Source organism: Lytechinus variegatus, chromosome 10, assembly GCF_018143015.1.
Source record: "Lytechinus variegatus isolate NC3 chromosome 10, Lvar_3.0, whole genome shotgun sequence".
In the NCBI taxonomy this organism is placed as follows: domain Eukaryota; kingdom Metazoa; phylum Echinodermata; class Echinoidea; order Temnopleuroida; family Toxopneustidae; genus Lytechinus; species Lytechinus variegatus.
Window position 1 is genome coordinate 22,382,261 of NC_054749.1, and position 25,763 is coordinate 22,408,023.

Consider the following 25,763-nt stretch of genomic DNA (forward strand, 5'->3'; position numbering starts at 1 on the left):
AACATGCAGAATTTTAATATTTCTTATTAGCAAACTGAATTATCATGGAAATAAAATCAGCTTATGATACTATGTTTTATTACTGATCTAAATCATTTTCCAATTATTATTTCTTTTATTCTTGGTTATATTTCCGTGTTTCACTGGATAATAAATATTTCTCAGAAATACAAGGTAGACACCACCTAAAGTAATAAATGCTACAAAAGGTAATAAATGCTACAAAAGGTAATTTTGCTGGTTAAGACTATTGTATTTTGAAATACATATATTTTCATGTGTAACTCATTCAGCATATTGATGAGTTCTCATCAATTGTTTTTGAGAGCAATGTGAATAGAGCAGCAGAGATTTATCACTGTAATTTACATTTCAATAAGTACTGTTTTTTTTCTTGTTTTACATTTTGCATATGTATTGGGTATTTCATGTAACTTTCAATGTAAGAAAAAATGAATAATTTGTTCAAGCGATCAAAATTGATTACCAAGCTGGCAGCTAATTAGAATTAAAATATGATGATACTGGTATTGGTCTGGCACTTGAGGGCACATTGCTTTGTCAAGTGCAATGGACCCCTAATTTGCCTGTAGGCCATTTCATAAAACTGTTCGTAAGTTAAGAATGACTTTAAGAATGACTGGTGATCCTTTCTTACGCGCTTAACCATTGCCAATGAATGTACTATTTACTATGAGAAAGGATAACCAGTCGCTCTTAACTTACGAACAGCTTTATGAAACACCCACCTGGTAGGTGTTTCATAAAGCTGTTCGTAAGTTAAGAGCGACTTTAAGAACAACTGGTGATCCTTTCTTGTGGTAAATTATATATACATTGGCGATGGTTACGCGCGTAAGAAAGGTTCACCAGTCGTTCTTAAAGTCGTTCTTATCTTAAGAAGAGCTTTATGAAACGGCCCCCTGATGTGTCAGAAAGCAATCAGAGAACAGGTGGATGTTTGATAAAGCTGTTTGTAAGATAGGAATGACTTTGCGCACGATTTGTGATCCTTTCTTGTGCTGTGTGATATCCCTATTTGATTGATTTAGGACCTAAGAACATGTTCCAGTCATGCCTAAAGTTGTGTGTAACTTTACAAACAGCTTTATGAAACACCCACCTGATGATTTTACATCTTCTGTGAGGGAATCAGGGGCCTGTTTCTTAAAGCTGTTCGTAAGTTACGCACGACTGGTGATCCTTTCTTGTGCTGTGTGATATCGCTATGTAATTGGTTTAGGACCTAAGAACATGTTCCAGTCATGCGTAAAGTTGTGCGTAACTTTAGGAACAGCTTTATGAAACACCCACCTGATGATTTTACATCTTCTGTGAGGGAATCAGGGGCCTGTTTCTTAAAGCTGTTCGTAAGTTACGCACGACTGGTGATCCTTTCTTGTGCTGTGTGATATCGCTATGTAATTGGTTTAGGACCTAAGAACATGTTCCAGTCATGCGTAAAGTTGTGCGTAACTTTAGGAACAGCTTTATGAAACACCCACCTGATGATTTTACATCTTCTGTGAGGGAATCGGTAAGGAGGACTTAAATCAAAGGATACTCACACATTGGTATGGTTTGATCCTGGGTTGCCAAGTAACATATTTGGGATAGCTTCTCTCTAATCTGATGTATGTGTAACTTATATGAAATACAACCCCATAATTTCCCTTCTCAGTCTCTCCCTCTTTCTTTCTGTAGAGCCTATAAAGTTACCAATATCTTTGAGGCCGTTCTCATTACGCTTTCTAAAACTAATTTATTAGAAACCGATTCAGGAAACCAGTTTGGAAGATCGCTTTGTTAGCGTTCCCACTTGATCGCGCGAAAGTGGTTTTCAGAATCACTTCACGTAAAGCGATCTTGTTGCTATGCAAATGCTTTCAGTGGGCAGACACGTTTCACGTGAAATTTGAAGCCGCAGCGTAGGCATTCTACACCTATCATGTGGAGTAGCACGCTCAAAATGTGCGAAGATCACTTCCCAAAGAACGGTTCTGTCCTTTCACTCGCTAAAACCAGGTTAACGAAGCAAAGCAATCTGGATAACTACATCGCGAGATGGTTTTCCGAACTGGTTTGGAAGATCGCTTCCAAGACCGCTTCAACCGTTCTCACTGCGCGTTAAACTAGTTTCCACTAAACTAGTTTCCAGTATTAGTTTTAGGAACGTAGTGAGAACGGTGTCTTTGTCTCTACCTGTATGTTGGTGGATGGATATGTGTGTATTTGTGATAGAACAGAGAGAGAATTTGAGAGAGAGATGCACCTGATTGTCTCTTCTTCTCAGTCATGATGACTCTGTATCTTTGTCTTTTTGTTTCCTGTATTTATCATTCTTTTCTTCTCTTCCTCTTAATAACTATCCTCTCTGCCAACTTGTGCCCACCCCCCCTTCTCTCTCTCTCTGCCTCTCTTGCTTTCTGCAATAAAGATAGTGGAGGACTGTCTAATGCACCATTATTAATTTGTCTCCAGTCTACTGCTCATCAAATGCAAAACAATTCTTGGAAACTTTGATTTGTTTCTTCTGTCTCACATCCAAACCCCAAACCGCACGTAATGTTCATGGATGGAGGAACCGGGATGTTGATTAGACATAGCAACAGACTCTCAAATTATTCATGCAAATAATACTAGGCTGTTTATTTTTATTTCTTTGAAGGCAATCCAGTGTATTGCTTCTTGAATTAAAATCCCTTTAGTGTTGTTAGCCAAATAATTCATAGTCAACGAGCATAATCATGAATGGAAATGACTTCAGTACATACATTCATGGAAATTTTCATTACATACATTCATGGAAATTATTTTAGCACTGCAATGTACTGGTAGCTATATTGAGTTTGACTTGTGTCATCACATTGGTTGTCGCGTTGGGTCAGGCTATCATGAAACCTGACCATTTGAGAAAAGGGCCCCCTAACTTATTTCGTGAAAGGTTGGGTTCCAGTTTACCCAATGTTTTGCAAATATTATAGCAAAATTCTTGAATGGGTGGGTAAACTAGACCTGACATTTTCAGGAATTTAGGGGGGCCCTTTTCTCTAATGGTCGGTATACGCGATTGCCCGACACAATGCGATGACCTGATTTAATGGCACAAGTCTTCAGTTTTTATAGTTACAGATTTTGTGATTCATGAGAATCATAATTTTGAATGATTTTTCATGGTACAAAATGATTCGCATAATTAAAAAAAATTATTTTCATTCGATCATAAAGAAATACATAAAAAATACATAAATAAACAGATATCGGAGTAGGATCCCCTGGAAGTTTAGGAAAAAATTGCAGGTGTACATGTAATATAAATCAATTTGTTTTTTTTTTCTGGTCAAAATGTTGCATAGATCCACTGTATATAAACAGCAGTGTTTTTCCAAGTCACATGTGAATTATAATCCTAGGCAACCATACAATTGATTGAAGGCCTGGGATGGAGACTTTTATGCAACCAGCCTGGATCTACTTTATCCCTTGCACTCATTTTGTTTCTGAGTAATTTATCATATTTTCCATCTGTTATGGGCAGATTATTATTTTTTCTTAAATAGAAGGTAACCTTTGCCAACAAACTAATAAGTCCCTACTTCTTGCATTTCAAAATATGAATTCCAAGAAAAAGAATGTCTGGTGAGAGAGAGAGTTTGTTAATTGCAGCATATGTTTTAATTTTAAGAAAATCATGACACGTGTCTTGAAGTACAAAACAAAAGTTTAGGGATGCGTGATTGTCCGAGTAGCCACATATAGTAAAAATTCTTATTGTTTTTCAGATTGCTTTGTTTGTTGTTTCTCTGAATTTTCTCCTGCATTTGAATTTACAATTTGATATATATTATAAAATTGTCAGCATGTGGTTTCATTTTGAGAAAATGTAACATGTGTCTTGAAATAAATCATGGATAGGGGATGATTAAGTTTCGGATTTCATGATAGACTGAATAATTAATAGCATGTAGTGACAATTCTGATTATTTATCAGATGACTGTTGCTTGTTTGAATTTCATTTTTTATTTGAATATGCAATTTGATTTATTATTTTTATATATAAAAAAATGATATCAGCTTATCATGTTTTCTAATATTGACATTATTCCCCTCCCACACTCACACTACAAAAGGTCATAATAGACATATTGATGTTAAGACATGTATGAAAATGTATTTGTATTTGCATGGCGATATCAACTGTGCGTCCTATGTGGGTAAACTAAAGTTGAGTTGAATTGATAGAGAACAAGCAAACAAGCATTATGCTGATTGCTGATATTTCATCAAAATCAAATGTAAAGTTAAAAAAAAGTTTAAAATTTCACTTATTCACTGCATTGACATGCATACCATTAGTGATATGTAAATGATGTCACATTCTGTTATCTATTCTGTTTGTATTTTATTATTTACAGTAATAAATCAATTTCTTCCTTGTTTTTCCTCCAATAATGTAAAATATCTTGTCCCGATTATACCATATCCCTTAGAAATACATTAAAAAATGATACTAAAGATTTATAAATGAAATGCAGTGAATGCACTTGATTATTACTGGAGAATTGATTGATCAGTTAGTAGATTGAGGGGCTTGTTCTTTCCCTCCTTTTTCATAAACGTTTTCTGCGCGTAGTGTTTGTTGTGAAATGAAAGTGTGGCCATGTCTCATTGAGCATAATATCCCCCTCTAGAGGCAAAAGTTATGTAGGTATGTTTCCACCAACTGTACCTCTGTAAAACTGTTTCTCCTAATCACCTCTGCTCTAATGATGAGAAAACAAAAATAAAAGATTTGCAATAAATGAAAATTACTTGAGAGTTTCCAAGAGGCGGTTTGTTATAAGGTTTCTCTTTTAATTATGAAACTATTGAAGCCATAACATCACTCTTTAAACTCTGTAAAACTGTCTCTCCTAATCACCTCTGCTCTAATGAGAAAACAAAAATAAAAGATTTGCAATAAATCAAAGTTACTTGAGAGTTTCCAAGAGGCGGTTTGTTATAAAGTTTCTCTTTTAATTATGAAACTATTGAAGCCATATCATCACTCTTGAAGCAATAATGTCAATCAGGTTAGGTACGGATTACCGGTCGAATCATGATTGAAAACGTGATTACAAAATGCAAGAAATAAAGGGTTTGTTCAATGTCCTCCATTCCCAGTGGTAAAAGTAAATGTCTTTCAAATCATGATTCAGAGAAAAATTCAAACGTCTCAAAAGATGCATTTGTAAATGTGATCACATCAGATTTTTAGGAATTTAGCATCGGAAATGCGACATAGAACATGACTGAATTTTGAAAAGTCTTTAAATTTGCTTTTGCAATGGAAGCCTACACAAGCAGGTTCCAAATATATCTTTCTTGTGATGGGTCAAACCGCGCAATAAAACTGCGCTAACGAAAGCAGGTACATGTACATGTAATTTTAAAAACGATATAGCTTTATATTTTCGACACTGAACAGGGCAACACTGATCATGTTTTTGTTCCGTGCTTTGTAATTGAATTTTGAACCACGATTCATGTTACTATTTATATTTGAAGCTTGACATTGATCACACCCCGAGTTCTTTTCCTTGCATTGCTTTGTCTCCTGGAGCATATAATTCCATTTACATGTAGATGGGTGTATTATGTTAGTAGGTTCAGGGGAGCATTACATAAAAGGACTTGTCAGATGTATTATCCAACAATTAACCATAATAGCAGTGACTCTTAGCCAATCAAAATCAAGGAAAGCTGTCCGATCTGATAACTTGTTGGACATGAATGTTGATGAAACTCACCCCGATGTTTGTAGAACATGTTACAGACTCTCTGATCAAACATAGACCCAATTCACAAAGTGATGTTGAAACCAAATTATGGTTCATGTGGGTTTCTCACACATATCCCATGCATACATAATGGTCCAGTATTAATGTATGAATTCAATTCAATTTTCAAGTCAATATACACATCAAAAATATTTAGAAAGTCAAAAGGGGCCTAAGCTTTCGATCCTAGCAGAATCTTCGTTGAAAATATTTGAAAGATCAAATTTTACATATCAATACTTATTATGTAATATGACATACATATACATGAGTTTTAACAATAATATAGAAATAAATTCTAAAATTCCTTTTTAATCTAGTTTTTGTCCAGTCTATACTATGTGCTAGTTTATTAAAATTCCTTTCGAATGAGTATGGGCTCGGAAACATAGAGCCTTTTCACTCAATTATTACACCCATTTTTAATAATTAAGGCGTAATTGATAGGTCAAAGCTGAACCATGATTTTAAGACATTGTTTTCAAAACCACTTTTTGTGAATTCAGATAATTATGTTGCAGTGACCATTACTTTAATTGTGCTTCAACAAAGAAGCTATTCAGAAATTGGTTGGAGTAATTAAGAATGAAATTAAATTAAAGGTAAATGCCAGTTTTGGTAACAATCTCAAAATGACTTTTTACAGAATCAATATGTAATGACCACCCAAGTGTCTGTTTATATGAATAAAAAATATGTGCCGAAGGATTCTGGTAGAAATTGTGTAATTGCTGAGAAATAAGTAAAATAAGCGCAGATTTGGGCAATTCCGTCGGGTCTTTATTCCAGCAATATAATACACACTGTCCCAAGTGTGCCTATCTGTGTTGGCGATCTTCAGTGCGATTGTTTTTCAGCTTAGATTTAATGATTTCACAAAGTTCAGTTTATGTAACTGTACCAGATCTAGATTGACGATGATATAGTTATACATAACCTTGGTTTTACAGACTTTCTCACGATATTAGTGTTTTACTGCAACTACTGTAATTAATGTTTCTCAGAAGCATGCTAATTTCAGGTTTCTAATAAGTGCAGTTTATCTGAAATACTTGCTTGGAGGTGAAGTGGTAACTTTTCTCTTCATCTTCTCATGATGAATACCGGCGTATTACATATGCTCATATCATTATTATCAAAGGATTTTTCTTTGATTCCCTAAAATCATAGTTCAATACGATGAATGTTCACTACTTTCATTGAAATTTTTATGTATTATGTCATCGTGCTCCCTCTCAAAATATCTGACAGTGATAACTTGAACTTGTTTTGGTGGCGGCATTTGGAAACGAGCTCTGGGCGTTTGTTGAGCAGTGACTGCTTATCAGCATTCATAATAAGAAGTTTTTCGGTGAGGCACAGGTCACATCTCTTTGTCTCGTTGGAGTATGCTTGCGCATGGCTGGCGACGGACCACTTGATGGTATACAGCGTGTCGCATTGTTTCAGGTCCCAGATGAACTTCGAAAGTTCCGTGCTGTTTCAGTACCGTTCGTGTCGGAAGGATTGGAGGTGGTTATAGTACCTGGACTTGAAGGGGGGCTCCGTGAGGCCAATGTAGGTCATCCTCTTGTCTGGGGTTGTTACTTCCGCGTTGTAGATGATGTTGGTAGCCAAGCAATTCCTTTGGAGAGGGCAGAGGTCTTTATTCCGGCAGTTGCATGTATTGCTGTTTGACTTATTTTCTACCTTCATGGCTTGCTTGTTGTGAGTTTTGATGATGCTTGCGACGTTCGGCATGCAGCTGTAACTCACTTTGAGCGTGTTTCTATTGAATTCCCGAAGTACATTTAAATATATATTTAATGTTATGAAGTATGTTATACCTCAGTCACATTTCACCTACTGCGCCATTCGCAGAGTAAAAAACAGCTATTCTAACATTTTTTGTACCAACTGAATATCAGTGGTTTGAATTAAAATGAATATGACGGCTGTTTTCTACTCGATGTTTTCTACTCGGCCGCTGTAGGGGAAATATGACTGGAGCATTGGCAATCCATGAACATACACAGATTACACTTGTAACCTTAGTGATAGAAATCCTAAAACCTTTAATAATCTAAAATTTATAGTCATTGTAGATGGCAATTTTTTCATCGAAGAAACTGTAAATGACTGAAAAAAAAGATGAAGTGTCTGTCCTTGGTACATGCATGGACCTACAACAACTGGACAATCAACGAATCCCCTCATTTGGGCCTAAGGCTGTCACTGTTAATCCTCTTCTAAACAGAGGGCTGGCAGCTGATGCCCATCAAGCTGGTCTTAAAACATGCTGGCACCGATGGTCAGCGGAAATCAATTGTACGCTGCTCCTACACATTTGGGTGTATAATTCCATAGGATTGGCAAAATTTAACAGGAATTTTTCTGATGATCAGACGACAATTGCACAATACTGACAGCATGAAATAATGTATTGAAAACTGGAAATGAATTGCGCATTGCATTATAGGTAATGCAGGGACTTACCCTGATTGCAGCGATCGAACTTACACGACCGTATCTGGTCGAAAGAGGGCCAGAGATCGAGTGGTGACTATCATGGTCCGAGAAGAGATTGAGTAAACAGTTGCCCTAGGCGCTCGTCATAAAAAAGCGTTAAGAGAACGTTAACTGTGGGTGCAATTTTGACAGCTTGAAAGGTGGTGGCGATAAAATGCTCTTGTTGAATGTCCATTTGTCGTAGGTCCATGGTGCATGGCATACTGCTGCAATCAAATGAAGGTATATCATGGTAAGCAAAATTTTGATGGAGTATTTTTCTCCAGAATACTTGTGATATCGGACAAAAAAGAATATAGACAAAATTAGCTTCTTTATCGTTCCGACCACCTCTGATGGTTTCCAGGACGTCAGTCTGCCTGTCTGGTCAACTGTTGGTTTCTCAATAATGATAAACACCACACTTATATTTCACCCCTCCCCCTCCAGAAAAATCTTGTTTGGAAATTAAATAAACAAAAAGATGCCTTTTTTGAAACTTAGTATCTTGTGTCATGGATGACAAAATTCTGAATCATTTTATTTTTCTTTAGTATTGGAGGAGTGAAAGTACCCTTAGATTATAGAGCTGTAAGGTTATGGGGTTGAGTTGTATCATCTACACCTGCAGATGTCTGGGAAAATCCCTTTGCTGTAATGAATATGTTTAAATATAAATGTACTTAATCTGTGCTCTAAATCCTTGGATGCGATATGGTTTTTGATCCTTGGGAAACTTCGTGGTGTGGTTAAATGTACATGTGTATTGAAATAGATGTATTCAGACCCATTAATTTTCTTGATTTTGCTCAATAATTAAATATCAGTCTGAAGGTACTACATGTAAATGCCTAATAGCATCACAGTAATCAATCTTTCAATCAATTTTTTTACACTTACATAATATATGTAATATGATATTGATTGCCAGCCTATTGGCTCATAGTCTAAGTCATTGTAACTTTGCTTAGATTTATGTTAGACCCAGAATAGACCTGAAAGTGGGTTCTGGAGAACTTCTTTCATAGTTACATCTATACAAGCCTATAGAGCCGGGACTAGACCTGGTGGATGTTTCATAAAGCTGTTCGTAAGTTAAGAGCGACTTTAAGAATGAGTGGTGATCCTTTCTGGTGGCAAATGGTATATTCATTGGCGATGGTTTAGCGCGTATTAAGGGTTCACCTGTCATTCTTAACTTATGAACAGCTTTATGAAACGACCCCCAGACATTAGACTTTATTTCCATCTAGATTTAGACATAGAATTATCAAGATATGGAACTATCAAGATATTTGGGAATTTTAGATTCTAGTTCAGGAACTATTTGAGATCTATATGTAAAAAAAGAAGTACCAACAATCTACAGATCTCAACAGGCCTAACAAAGCTCTAGCTAGTCCTAGACCCAGAACTGAAGCCACTGTTACACTTTTTATAGCCCAGAAATGAGTCTACAGCCATTTGATTTTGCTACATTTTCTGTGGTCATGTCAAAATCTTAAATGAAATTATATGAATAATTATCTTCTAGTTATACCTATAGGCCATCATTTCATGTGCAGCCTTTGCCTGTAGCCCTATCCTGGATTCAAATTTTAATTCAAATAGATTTTAAAACATATCTCTGAGAAAAAGTGGGGGATTTACAGAAGTTGTTTAAACAGTCTAGACATGTGTTTAAAATCTTAACAAATTTTAATTTGTAATTTCTAACTCTCAATAAATTAAAGCATGGTTGTTTAAACCTTCAAACAAATATTGCAAGGTTTATATAGTAGACAGGGCTGTATGAAATTGTGAATGTTTTTAATACTGTGAACCTAAGAACATGATCCAGTTATGCGTAAAGTCGTGGATAACTTTACGACTAGGCGGCCGTTTCATGAAGCTGTTCGTATAAAGTTAAGAGCGACTTTAAGAACGACTGGTGATACCTTCTTACGCACTAAACCATTGCCAATTCAATATACCATTTACCACAAGAAAGGATCACCAGTCATTTTTAAAGTCGTTCTTAACTTTTGAACAGCTTTATGAAACACCCACCTGGTAGAGTGGGAGAAGGAGTGAGGAATGAGGTAGAATCCCATTAAAGCAGGGTGACCAGATTTCACAAATGAAATACGGGACAATCGACAAAGCACGCTGCACCAGCTGATCGACCGGGCCAGTTCATAATACAAAAAAAAGATCAACAAAGAAGGCTACACAGTGTTAGACTTGTGCTACAATGTAAAGAATTGGAAGGGAGGGTGGACAAAAGAATTAAGGAGAGAAAGAAGAGACAAAAGAAAATACATGAATTGAGAAGAAAGAAAGAAAAAAATGAAGGGGAAAATGAAGGAAATAAGAAAAATATAAAAAGAAAGAATAAACGGATGAACGAAAGAATAAAGGAGAGAATAAAGGTTTCCGTCATTCTTTGAAATGAATATAGAAAGAAAGAAAAAGAAAGGAAGGTGAATAAACATGTGAAAGAAATGAAGGAGAAAAAGGGAAAAGAAAGTAAGAAAACAGGAGGAGGAAAGAAAAGTGTTTCCTTCATTCTTTAAAAGAAACAACCAAACAAAGAAGAAGAAAGGAAGGGGGGAGAAGGGGGAAAAAAGTACTGGGAGGAGAGAAAGAACAGAAAAAGGAAATTCAATAACGAAGGAAGGTAAGAGAAAGAAGGAAAGAAAGAAAGAAAAATGAACAGAGAGAGAGAAAGGATCAGGAAATAAAGATAGATGGAACAAAAAAGGGGCAAGCAGGAAGAATAGAAGGAGAAGAAGAAGAATAGAAAAGAAAGAAAGAAGAAAAATTCAAACTTCAAGCAAAAAAAATCCAATCATCTAACAAAATCATAATGATATTTGGTGTTTTTTTATATTTTTTTATATTTTTTAAAACTAAAATGTTTTAGAAATGAATAAAATATCAAAGTGAAACATTGTTAAACTTTAAAATTAGATGAAACATCTCGGCATCATACGGGCATCTCTCCCATCCCATTTCAAGTTTGCATCGATCACAAGACCAGGAACAGGACTCAAAATGAAACAACTAGATCTAGTTACGAAAACTCAATAACTTGTTCCTCCCATTACATCTCCAAATCAGTAATATGAGAATCCATATTGTAATTCTGAAAATTTCCAACCAATTTTGTGATTATTTTGGTGGAAAAACTGTTTATCATGTGAGATTGTTTGCACCATTGAGAATCTGCTCCGATCCTGCATGCCTTGCTAGTAGCCTGCCACACACAGGTTGGAGGCCAGTTCATTTGCAATGTACTGTATTGGGTTAGCAAGAAAATCACCGCAGAACTCGCAAAAGTTTACATTATTAGGTGGTCTGTCTATGACAGATCACCTATTGATTTCGTCAGAATTTTCTTTCTTTATTTCTTTCTTTCTTTATTCTTGGCACCTATGTTTGTCGCCAACTTTTCTCGAAATTGGCTGAATCAATTTTGCTGATTTTTTCGTCATATATAGAATCTATCATAGAGACGGCAAAATAAGCTTTTCAAGGTCATATGGTAATGATGACGTCATCTACGCGCCATTTTGTAAAATTCTTCATTTGATCATATCTTCATTATCAATTATCAAAAATTAACAATATTTACATGACATTAACTTCATGTCAAGGGTCAACTGTCAATGTCATCAAAGGTCATGTAAAGGTCATGACGCGCGCGTCAAAGGTAAAAAAATCGTCCAAATGACCTATAAAAATTTTTGGGTACGGTTCAGGTCATTTTAAGCATTTCAAAAATTTGCGCGCGCGCACATATGTGCGCGCGTTTCCGCGCGTTACACCTTAACACAACGCAGAAAAACCGTTTCTTTTAATATCATTGCATTGCTAATAAAATTCTGAGCAATTTGATACCTTGATCAACCTTCTACAACCATTAATATAGAAATTAACACCCATTAAAGTTTGCAGCACGTGTGCGCGCGAGCTCTCACTATAGGCCATATATGTGCAAAAACATGCCTATTGAAAATTCACTGTAGCTCTGTAAATAGTCCATTGACCCCAATTTTTTTTTCATATATCGATAGAGTATTAGTTGTAGATTTGATTTCATGTCACCATTATCCCTAAATTATATCATGACGTCATCAAAATGGCGCCTAAACTAAAAATTTTTTCAAAAATGACGTCATCAAATTTATGCAAATTTGGTTGTAACTTCTCGAATATAGATCGTTTTTCGCCCAGATTTTGATATGATGTAGTTTAGAATGTACTCTTTCTCCTTAGTTAACATGAATTTTCGTTTTGAGAAACGCATCATTGCGTAAAACAGCGATGAAAAGAGGCATGTCATTTTTCCTCATTTTGCATGTAATCTCTATGGGACATGACTTTTTCCCAAAACTAGATTTGACATTCCTCTATTTCGTGAGCCATATCTCCATTTTTTCTTGTCAGCTTTCCGTGAGCTTTTAACATGTTGTAGCTGAGATTCTGGGCTATCGGAAGTGTGCCCTTCATTTTTTGATCAGATGCCGGGATCATGCCCGTATTTCACTTGCAAAATTGGAATTGTAATTCTCAAAATTGCTTACGTGTAATCTCTATGGGGAATATCGTGGCTCAATGGATAACGCATTTGACTTGCTTTCTCGAGGGCGGAGGTTCGAGTCCTGGGGTAGACAAGATGATTTTTTTTCCATTTTTTTTTCTTTTTACCACCTCGTACATGATCCTTTATGATGATTTTATGGTATAAAAGTTAAAATTTAGCAAGATAAAACAGATTATAATCACTTTTTTCATATCACATGCATATATAGTCATACATCAAAGAGACCATTTTCCGGACCCTTTTCACAGTGCTTTATCATCTACCGTCTTTCACAAGTATTCCATCCATAATGAGCATTCCGTTGTCATCATGAAGGTCATATTGATATGCATGAACATGGTAATAGTGATCATGATGCCGAGAATAAAGACAGACCACCTAATTCGTCCGCATGACGAATTAAATTCTAGTATTTTATTCTTTTTTGTACTTCCTCATGCATCTGTTGGTGATTTGATGAAAATTTGTCACTTTAATAATTATGTATATTTTGTTCAATATTTTGAAATACGATACAAATAGGCGTCCCGGGAAGGGTTTGTCGGGATGCTGGGACAAAGGAGCAAACTACGGGATGATCCCGGGAAATATAGGATGTCTGGTCACCCTGCATCAAAGTGATGGCATGAATTTCTGTTTGACATTCAGTGAACTTTCCTAGAAACTTGTGAATAATGAGTGACCATCTTTTCAAGCACCAACAAGCAGAATAATTGTTTTCTAGTTTCGATCTCTGTTTAGAATTTATATTGGGAATACTTTCTTGGAAATGGCGGGTGATTGGCTGTCTCGCTTGAACTGAAACCCTATTATCTCTTGTGACTTTTGTGGTCTGTGCTTATAGTGAAAATCATCCTTTTTATGTAGGAAAGTCGCTTGCTTCTGTTGCATTTCCACTACTCTCACTTCATTGATCATTACTGTTGGTTTAAACCAAATGCACTGTGCACAAATATGCATGAAAGGGACCACACTCAAATGTCCAGCCCAAATTCCAGCTATTTTAGGTCATAGGTTGCATCTGAAGAATAATCCTTTTTAGCCTTTTGTTTTACTACAATTATTCTGTCTAAATTAGATGACAGGAATTTTAGAGAGCTCACAATTATTGCCATCTTTTACAGAACAGAATTTGAAATTTCACTTTTTTTTTAATCTCGATTGATCTGTGAAATTAAAACAGACTTAAGGAATGGGGACACTGTAGAACACTTGGATTGCGAGCCGGCCGAGCTAGTGTTTTTTAATCGCGTGCATTGTACCCTACTCAGATCATACTGCAAGTGCTCAACTTTGTATATTTTGATTGTTTATTTTTGTCTTTAAACAAAGAAGACTTCAAAACTGTGTCATTGTTCTTGAAATATAAATTGATGAGTATCAGAAGATCTTTCCTTTTTTTGGCAGTCCAAAACGATTTCAACCTTTTTCATGACGGAAATGAAACTTTGGCTCTCAAACGGTTTGATGGAAAGTGAAAGCTGAACCTCTTTTGGAATAGACATTGACAAATTATCTTAAATATCCCCATCAGTGCATGACATGTTTCAAGTAAATAAGTGAGAAGTGGGGAAAACTAGTTTCGATTTTATTTTCAGTCCGGTCATATATGGATTAATCACTGATCTATTTTGGGGCAAGGCTGTACAAATACATCATATAAATGCAATGCTCACATTTACAGTTTAGAGTTGAATATTACTAAAAGGCATCAGCTGAAAGTGAATCGCATTCTGAGTTAAATAAGTAACTGAATTCAGAATTTGACATGGAATCGCATTTTTCTAGTCTTTATTCAGCCTATATGTCAATATGTGTTTAAAAATATGTGCATGTACTCCAAGCAAAACATATAGATGAACAAATTAATGAATGGAAAAAGCCATAAAAAGGCTTGTTAAAATGCACATACCCAAGATATATCAATCGTTGAAATAAAATTCATTATGGATGCGACAAGTACCAAAGAATAAATAGAGATAAGAATAATCATTTCTTTTTAAACCAAAACACCAACTCAAGCATACATGAAACAAACTTTAAGGTAAAAAAACAGAACAAAGAAAAAATAGATATATATAAACAAACTATTACGATACTGCAACAAATAACAATGAAAATTTAGTTTCAAATTTGATTTTTTTTATTACAGGAAATAGATCATGTACTTAAATAAAACCCAACAATGATCTTACATCTATCTCTTGAAGTGGCAGATGTACAATCCAAGGTTGTGATATAATTCCCCCAAAATTCTGCAGAAATTTGAGTAGAAGCCATATAAATCTTCAGATTGCGTGTTCAAAATATCCCAAAATAAAACAGAAAAAACAAATAATCATGCCATTAGCAGCAGAAATAATGAGAGAATTATCAGTATATTAAAGTAAGCTTTAAAATGAACCCTTTTTTTACAAAGCATGGACAAATTTAAAGGTCAAGTCCACCTCGGAAAAATGTTGATTTGAATCAATAGAGAAAAATCAGACAAGCACAATGCTGAAAATTTCATCAAAATCGGATGTGAAATAAGAAAGTTATGACATTTCAAAGTTTCGCTTACTTTTAACAAAATAGTTATATGAACGAGCCAGTTACATCCAAATGAGAGAGTCAATGATGTCACTCACTCACTATTTCTTTTGTTTTTTATTGTTTGAATTATACAATATTTCAATTTTTTTTACAAATTTGACGATTAGGACCTCCTTGCCTGAAGCACAAAATGTTAAAATAATGGAATTCCACGTGTTCAGGGAGGAATGAAATTTTATTTCACATGACAATGACGAGAAAATCAAAATATTTCATATAATAAAATACAAAAGAAATAGTGAGTGATGTCATCAGTTCCTCATTTGCATATCGACCGAGATGTGCATATAACTGTTTCGTGAAATGAAGCGAAACTTTAAAATGCCATAACTTTCTTATTTTACATCTGATTTTGATGAAATTTTCAGTGTTTATGCTTGTTGAATTTTTCTCTATTCAAATCAAGTTTTTGTTGGGGTGGACTTGTCCTTTAAGAAGATATCCAACATCTTTGAGGTAGATAATCAGAGATACTAATTATACTTTCTATGTTTGATTTGGCCTTTAGAGAGCTTCTAATGATTCTTAGAAAACCGTCTGGCATGAAGTGTCCAGGGTATTTTGAAATAATGAAAAAGCTTCATGATTAACATGTTTTATGTATGAGGAGTATTTTTAGATTCGATTGAAAATTAATTTGAATTCTTATTGATTTTACTCGCAAACTGGGTTGAAGCTAGGGAATATAGTTTCTTCAAAAATTTGATAAGCAGCTTTTGTTAAAAGAGAAATAGATATTGAGAATTTTATGCACATATATGTTTCATTAATTTTCCTTAAAAGATGTAGAATTCATTTCAAAAGCAGTTGAATTTATAAGAACTATGATCAAATACTATCTTTTCCTGACTCATTTTTTTTCTGTATTTGACATTTCTTTGATTATTCAGCATTGCTCTTAAATGAATCAGATCAATATAAATAATGAATCTGATCATATACTGTAGTATTGTTTTTTAAAGAAATATTAAATAGCAGTACTCATCCCTTTTAATTGGAAATTATTATTTTTGAACAATCAACAAGTAAATAAGTATACAGTGCTTAATAATTCTACCAACATTGTGATTATGTGAAACATCACATTCATGTATATATTTGAAATAAGAATTATGCCAAATATTCATATTTAGAAAAATTATCACTAGAAATTCACATGTTGTACCACCTTTTTATTTAGGGCTTACATACATCTGGTGCAATTTTGGCATAGTAGAAGCAGGGATATGGAACAACATAGTAGAAGGATATTTCATACATTAAAGCCAATGTTTCAATACAATTTGATTTGACTGCTTTAAAACCTTGATCACTTTTCCCCTATGGCTGTACGGCGAGTTGAAAACAGCCGGTTTATTCATTTTTATTCAAACCACCTTTATGTAGCTGGTACAAAAAAAATGTGAAAATGGCTGTTTTCAGAAATGTGCCTGAGGTATTAGAATAGCCTGCTGTGAAAATACATGAATAATATATTTTATTTTCTGAGAATCCTTTTTTCTTCAGGCTCGAGTTCTTGTAGTACTAATATTAGTCTAATAGATGGATTTGAAATTTCTAGTCAATTAATTGAAGTTTGTAGATTAGGCAAGAATGATTATAGTACTTTACATTTATCTTGCTTGCAGGCTGAGTTTTATATCAGGGAGTAATTGCAAATTATGATTGACTCGGCTGTAAAATGTTCATTTAAAGTGATTATGAAAATGCAACAACCATCAAATGTATTCTACATCATTTGAAAGGTAAAGAGAAACTTAGAAGTGACCATTGAAAAGAAGCTGTACAAACAATCTGTGAAATCTGGCTGAAATCTTCACCTGATGTTAACTTATTATATTAGTGTAGTAGGTTTCACGGTACACCATGTATCTTTCTTGGGCAAATGTTGGTCCTGAAAAGGACCACCCAATCTCGACGTTTCGACAAGTGTGTTCTTGTCGTCCTCAGGAGAATAAGCAAAGTTTGTAAAAGCAGGCCTTATATACTCTGTCGAAGTGCCGTCTGCACGGTATATAATCTATTATTATATTAATCTATTATTATATTAGATCACATAGAAAAAGAAAAGATTTTAGAAAGATACACCACCCTCATTACAATCCTAAAACCAGTGTAGTGGAAACCTGTTCAGGAAACCAGTTTGGAAGATTGCTTTGCTTGCATTTCCATTTGATCACCTTAAAGCGGTTTTCAAAACCCACTTCACGTAAAGTGGTCTTGTTGCTATGGAAATGCTCAGTAAACTAGTTTTAAGATGGTAATGAGAACGGGGTCCAAGTTTGGCTTTGGCTACACTTTCAAGTTTCAGAGAGAAATAAAAAAAAAAGGATCGAATGGGGAAGAGAGACAGAGCAGAGGGGAAGATGTAATACATAAATTGTAGATAAATATGATCGGAAGGAGGAGGAGGAAGAAGAGGAGGAGTATTGTGGGATGAATGTCAAGGTGGTGTAGGGATTAAACTCTGACGTTGAAAATATAGAAATGATAAAATCCTTCAGAGAAAATGAAATCTGATACGACCTATGGATTAAGAGTCTCTGATTAGGAAACCACAAGATAAAAGCAATATGCTCCGAGATACATGTAGGATGTGGTAAAAAAAAGGTGCTTGGAAATCAGAATGGAGTTTCTTCATGGCTTTTGTGGTTGTGGTTATAGTCTTACACTCTGTGCTGGGATAACAATACCTATTTTTTTACTGGAAATTTGGGGAAAATCAACCTTTTTTTAACAAGATGAAGGATATCCTGACCAATACTTTTTCCTTTACTTTTTGAGATACAAGTTTTTGCTCACCCCATTAGCATTATCTGCCCCCTTGAGTTAACAAATCGAGGTCTTCATCGACATCTAAACATGAAAAAAAAATTATCATCGCACACCTTTGAAAAATTGAGTATTATATTAGTATATCATCCTGGAGATTTTTTAGGTTGATATCATTTTTATGTTTAAAGGTCAAGTCCACCTCAGAAAAATGTTGATTTGAATCAATAGAGAAAAATTAGACAAGCACAATGCTGAAAATTTCATCAAAATCAGATGTAAAATAAGAAAGTTATGACATTTCAAAGTTTTGCTTATTTTCAACAAAATAGTTACATGAACGAGCCAGTTACATCTACATGAGAGAGTCGATGATGTCACGCACTATTTCTTTTGTTTTTTATTGTTTGAATTATAAAATATTTCAATTTTTACGAACTTGACGATTAGGACCTCCTTGCCTGAAACACAAAATGTTAAACTAATTTAATTCCATGTGTTCAGGGAGGAATGAAACTTCATTTCACATGACAATGACGAGAAAATAAAAGTATTTCATATTTTAATAAGATACAAAAGAAATACCGGTAGTGAGTGAGTGATGTCATCAGTTCCCTCATTTGGATGTAACTGGCTTGTTCATATAACTATTTTGTTGAAAATAAGCGAAACTTTAAAATGCCATAACTTTCTTATTTTACATCCGATTTTTATGAAATTTTCAGTGTTATGGTTGTTGAATTTTTCTCTTTTTATTCAAATCAAGATTTTGTTGGGGTGGACTTGTCCTTTAAAAGATATTGTGCATTTTCTATGATTCTATTTTTCACAAAAAAAGAAATTTTAGCTACGAGTAAAACCATTTATTTTCTGCTAACTAAGAAAGGTGTAATGGAGGTTGAAGATAATGTCAGGATAAGTTAGCATAGCAATGTATTGTATAATTTGTTGGCGGTCATCCGAACCGTCGTATTAGTCAATTTTGGTTTTAAAAAAATTTGATTTTGAGATTTTTGCAGAAAATGAAAATACAAGTCCTACTCTATTCATAACTAAATTTCTAGGCAGCAATTTATTTTATTTTCTGAGATTAGGAGGATTTTCACGTCGATGCCATACATTTTTAAAATAAAATGCGCAAATTCCATTGGGAATGTGTACTGTAACAGAGTGATACAACGATTTGACTGACCGCGATTTCAATGCGCACGGTCAGCCAAACTGTCGTATCGGCCATCTGCACTGCATTGACTTTACACTTGAAAACGCTACAACGTTATGACTGACCGGGCGCATTGAAATCGCGGTCAGGGTTATTGTATTCCCTATGGTGTTTTTGTACGGGGGAAATCTAAACCGCTCGAACTGAAATTACAAGCATGTAGCTCTTTTGCGATATTTTCTCTGATCTTTGCTTTTGTGTAAAAATGAGGATACCATTGTCAAGTAATTGCCTTGGTCTTTCCATCCATGTATTTTTCTAGCAATAAATATGTTGTAAGGCTGGGGAACTTAGTGTAGAAATTACAGTAAACTTTGAAGTCGATTTTCTCTGAAATGGGTTTGCACTGTCGTATATGTGATACGACAGTTCGGAAGTCCGCTGACAAATTTACCGAACAATTGTTTACAACCATTCTTTTACAATGTATAATCAAAACTATATTTTTGTACCTTTTCTTTAAATACTCAACATATGTACTATTTGGGTTAATAATTTATCAGTGTTTTCATCAGTTAATTGCCTTGGCATTAACTTAACTTTCTTTAAAATGCACAATAATAGTGGGTTCTTATTCAGCACACATGTCTGTCAGATGCAATACTCATAGTGTTTTAAAATTATTCTCATGATTATTACTCCACTTTCAGCAAAATGCTATTTAGTATTTCCTTCCTGTTACCTCACCTGGATTTAGTTTGGCAAAGAGATAAATGTCAATCAATGCACAGATCTTTTCGGGGGGGGGGGGGGTGGTTATGTCTGTATTGATACTTCTTTCTTCTTAATTTCATATGAACTCTTCTTTATGAACCCTTGTAAATATAGAATCTATTTTCAAAATGCTTAAAATAATCAAAATTGCCCTGTAGGAGGCTTTTTTCTGTTGATTAGCAATGCATCTTCAATGCTTTCCAAGAAATGTTATTTTTGTTTGCTCAGTCTGTGGATTATCCCTCAAGGATTCACTTTAATTTCCTACTTTTGAAAATGAATCTATTTTCTTAGAGGTATTCCTCATTATTTCTCTCATCGACTGATGAAAGTTGCTGGAACACAATCTCAAATCCCTTTCTTTGTTGAATTATGAATTATTGATATAACATGCAAAATATTGGGAATCCTGTGAGCTTCATTTTTCCATAATTTCATCGAAATGCTCAGATAGATATAAATCCAGTAGATATAAGGTTATTCTGATATCAATTATTCATATCTTGATAGCAGCAAAATCTTTGAAGGACATGTTTACCCCAACATAAAGTTTATTTGAATAAAAAAAAGAAAAATAAAACTAGCTTATTCCTGAAAATTTCATCAAAATTGACTGTAATTAATAAAAGAGTGAAACTCAAATTTTGCTTAATTTCACAAAACAGTTATATGCACATCCCTGTCTGTATGCAAATGAGGGGACTATGACATCACCCACTCACTATTTATTTTGTATTTCACTAAAATAAAATGTAAAATATTTTAATTTTCTCCTCTTTGTCCTGAGAAACAGTTTTATTCCTCCCTGGACATGTGGTGTTAGCATTGTTTTAATATTTTATGGTTCAGTCAAGTTAGTCTTTATTGAAATATTTTATTTTTCAAACAATTAAAAACAAAATGAATTATGAGTGAGGGACATCATGGACTCTATCATTTGCATACCACTGAGTTAAATGTTTTGTGAAAAATAAGCAAAGCTTTAGAATGTCATGATTATCATTATCATATTATATTATTTTACATTGATAAGATCATGATGATATTTTCAGCTATTTGCTTGTTAGTTTTATCATTAGTGATTCAAATTAACATTTTTATTTAATATATTTTCGTATCGAACAGCATCCAAAATCAATTAGATTAATACTGTATGTATCAAGTTGGAAGATCCTTTAGAATGAAATGAATTGATCATAATAAACAGGAACTGTAGGAATCTGTATGAAACAATCTTTTCATATTAGTTCTCCTATTTTTAGGCAGATGTCCTTTATTTCTATGCATGTCTGATCATAAATAACTTAATTTATTGATTGATATTATTTCTCATGATAAAGATAATACAAAATATATACATTTAAAGAATAAAAAGTTGATAGTTGAATTACATAGTGAACAGGTATATGAATTTGAAAATATAAAACTTATAAGAGAAATATGAAAAAACCCATAAAGCTACAAGGAGCTTGTATCTTTTAGGAAATGGAAACATTTACTGAATATTGTTTTCATTAATTAAGATATTCAGAATGATGATCAATGTTTTTTTTTTTGTACAGATAATAGTGACCTGATTGCCTGTTCTGTAATAACCAAAGATAAAAGGTATGTAGTTATTAGAATAATCAATTCCCCCCACCCGAGTGGGGGGGGGGGGATTTCCATCGATGAGTGGATACCATGCACGACCATGGGGTCTTGAAAAGCACCCTAAACACATATTTTCCATATTCTGAAAATGCACCACTTAACAAGTATTGGCATGTAAAACCCAACCCTTAACAAGTATTGGAAACAAAATGATACCATTGGAAAGTATTCCCTAAATTGAACCCCTAAACATGTACAGCAATATTTCAATTGTTATGTCACGGATGTCGGTCGTCGGTTTTACCTACCTACATCAGTGGGTTTAGTACAGCCCCACCTCCCACACCTCGCGCAAATCGTACACTGAACACGAAGTGTTGATCTTGGGGCAAAAAGTACATCCTGGCTTTATAAAACATTTAAGTCTTAATTCGTTATACCCTCGCAAATTTTACCCTAAACACGTAGCTTTCATTGTGAAAATAGATACCCTTTTTTCATTATTTTAGTGTTTTTGACACCCTTATCACGTTACGTATGTAACGTGCCCTATCTCGAAAGAGACATCCTTTTTACATGTGTTTTTGGTGGCGCATGGTATCCACTTGTCAGTGTAAGTGCCCCCCCCCCCGGGTCAATTCCACAAGTGTAGTTCTTTAGATTTGCATTGGCCGTTGTTTCATTTCAGATCATTTCACATAATTGTGATGGGGTAACCCCTTCCCCCACCACCAAGGAAGAGAGAGGGACACACACACCCACACTCACACAGTCATGTGATAAACTCCTTTAATGTTAAAGCCTCATCATGTAACAATGGCATTGCAAACAAAGCTCCAAAACTAAATCTTGCAAAATGGGCTATGTCTGTATTTGAAAAATAAAATATCACACCAAAGAAAGGTTAATGCTGTAGTTATGCAGACTATAATCACTTTCACTGAGCTATATAGAATGTGTCCTTGATGTTGAGTCTACATTGACAATTTTTGAGTATTCTTTGTTCTTTTTTGTCATTGTATTGAAAAGACAATGCAATGGTGGCTCAGTGGTACAGCACCTGCCCCATGAATTGGAGGTTGTGGGTTCAATCCTCGGCTGAGTCATACCAAAGACTTATGAAAATGAGACCTTCTGCCTCCTTACGAGGCACTCAGCATTAGATTGGGGAAGGGTAATAATAACATTTCTGTTAAGCAGGGCCCTCTGGTAAAGCAGTTTCCTAACTGAAGTGGCTACCCTGGGTAAATGAAACATTATTTGTATTATTGTTTTTCCTGTATTATGTAGTGTAATGAGGGCTTTTTGTTTTATTCTTCTGAACCACTCTTTGTGTTTTTCCCATCAGTCCCCAGCGGGTCCGACGGTTCTTGGTGATAGCCATCCATCAGCTTATTCTGGTGGAGCCGGACAGCAAGAAACTAGGATGGGGTGTGGCAAAGTTTGTTGGTCCTTTACAGGTGAGTGACATTAATTGGCGTATGAGGATAGCAGATAGAGGGAGGAGGTGGGGTCAGGGAGGTGGATGCAGGTGGAGAATAAGGATAGGAAGATGAGAAGCAGGGGAGATAATAATGATAATAATAATATTCCGCATTTATATAGCGCTGAATACATCGGAACGTTTCTAAGCGCTTTACAGACATATTACCCCGGTCATCGTATCCTTGCATGCCCGCATACAATGTATGCACCTTCTCCACTACCTGGGGAGCATTCCAATAAGAGTTTCAAGACCTAATTGGTAGGCATACTACATATAGGCTTTCACATCCTACCGGGTACCCATTTAACACCTGGGTGGAGAGTGGCAAAGTGTGGATTAATGCCTTGCCAAAGGACACTAGGCCATGGTGAGATGACAGTAGGGAGAGGGTACGATTCAGATGAAGGAAGAGAAGATTGGAGGTGGCATAAGGGGATGTTGAAAAGGAGGAGGGGAGGGAAAAATGAGCATTGTAATTTGACCCGAGTTGCATACAAGGCATACAATTAAAAATCACAGGCTCAGCAGGCAAGCAATCCAAGTGCTGTACGTTGCCTACACACTCGTCAAACTCCCTTGGATGGGAAAATTCTTGTAATATGCTTTCACATTTTGAGAAGATCGGCTATCTTTGCAAATTCTTGTAAAATTTAGAGAAAATGTTCTTTCGGTGATAAAGCAATTCACTTAATTTCACATTGTAGAAATACCCATCAGAGAATACCAGGTATTTCCTGCATACGTGCCAGTCTGAAAAGACCTACCGATGAACTTGTTGGTTGAACTTGTTCCACAATCCACAGATGGCCTGGGGGTGAATGACAGTTCACAAGGTCACCCTGAAAGACAACACCCATTCTACGGGAATATGTGTATTCCCCTGTAAACTTGAGTGAGCTTTCCAGGAAAGCCAACAACTCGTAATAACCTAATCCTTCCTCACCTCGCTAATCCGCTGGGACACTCTCTTTCCCAGGCAGCAGGATGGTTGCTAATAACTCTACCTGGTTATTCTGGTCTCTACTTCAGACACCACTAAACATTGCATTATTCATTAACAAATATTAGAATTCCTTGATTGACAGATTGACTGGCAATTGGCATCTTTTCAGTAGATTGTAACATTAGCTCTTTGCCATCGTGTAGATAACAGAACCAAGGTGTTTTGTAATTATAAATGTTAAAAAGATCCAAACTGCTGTGTTAGCTCAATTTTTTGTGGTGAATTTTTTCTTTTTTCTTTTTGGAAAGTTCTCATTATTCCTGGTATAATTTTCCACATTTGGACTCTTCATGTGCTAAAATCAGCCAGTACTGATATGCAAGTATTGATATAAAATATTACAATTCAATTAAAGAGATTTACAAGTATCCAACTCAAGTATGAATTAGTAAAAATATATAAGAAAGTTAGAGTAAGTACATTAGTATTCACAAGTTTAAGCTTAACAATTTGAAATTTGTCTTTATAAAGTTGGTGTCGGAATTTCCTGTTGTCTGAATACATGCTGTTGTTATACAACGCCTACTAGCTTGTTTTTACGTGAGCAAATGAATGTTTGACTGTCAAACATTTGTACTGTTGCACATGTACCATCCATAAAGTTCCATTGCATGGCCAGTAACAAGGTGACGTCACTATAAAAATAAGGATTGCATTGCGCTTAGTAAGTGCAGGTGCAATACGCTAACAGGGCTTACTGGCTAAATGCGCATTGCTGCTGCAGAACCGATGCATGTTTGTAGGATTTTCATTTTTGCTTTTAAACAATCGTTTCTCATTTTCATAGATAAACAGAAAAATTCAATTACAGTTCATAACTTCCAGGGCATTGTACAACACAAATAGCGAATATTCTTATTTGTGCAATGATGCGAGATTTTGCATTCGGTGACAGAAAGAAACACTCTATTCAACGAGGCGTAGCCAAGTTGAAAAGAACATCTTTCACCTATTATGCGAAATCTCGCATCTTCGCACTCATGCCTATTCGCTTTTTTTTATAAGTAAGGAATCACGATTCACATTCTTTGTTGACCCTATTCCCATATATCTTTTTAAATTGAATTCACTTTGTCAAGCGGCCCTTTGTCTATTCTGATAGTTTATGAATGAAGTTTTGAAGTGAAAATTTCCTTGAAAAATTACCTACATGCAAAGTTCAAACTCTTAAAGTTTAAACCCTAAAGGCTCTGCACTGTTTGTAAATTACCTCTTTCTTTGCCTGCCAGCAAGACTACGATACATCCTATCAGCTGATTCATAAGTCCATTCATTTCTCTTTGCAGTTATAAATATATCCTTGCCTCTTTAAAAGACTGCATGACGGATTCCAAGATTACTCACTACTATTTTCCCCCATCTCTTCCCCGACATCCGTTGCCCCCAGATAAGGAAGGACTTTTTCTCAGAATCACATGCCGAAAATAAGATTCAAAGAGCATTATAAGTACACCTCATTCACCTTTATAAATGCTTTGCTTTG

At 35.0% G+C, this 25,763-nt stretch overlaps 1 protein-coding gene across 1 annotated transcript in view; it reads left to right on the plus strand.

The window, feature by feature from the left end:
• LOC121423104 (protein CLEC16A-like) overlaps positions 1-25,763 on the plus strand; it is a 101,714-nt gene that overhangs the window by 39,820 nt on the left and 36,131 nt on the right. Inside the window, exons 19-20 of the mRNA XM_041618394.1 lie at positions 21,761-21,806; positions 23,140-23,251. Coding sequence (XP_041474328.1) covers positions 21,761-21,806; positions 23,140-23,251 — 158 coding nt within the window. The remainder of the gene's footprint in view (positions 1-21,760; positions 21,807-23,139; positions 23,252-25,763) is intronic.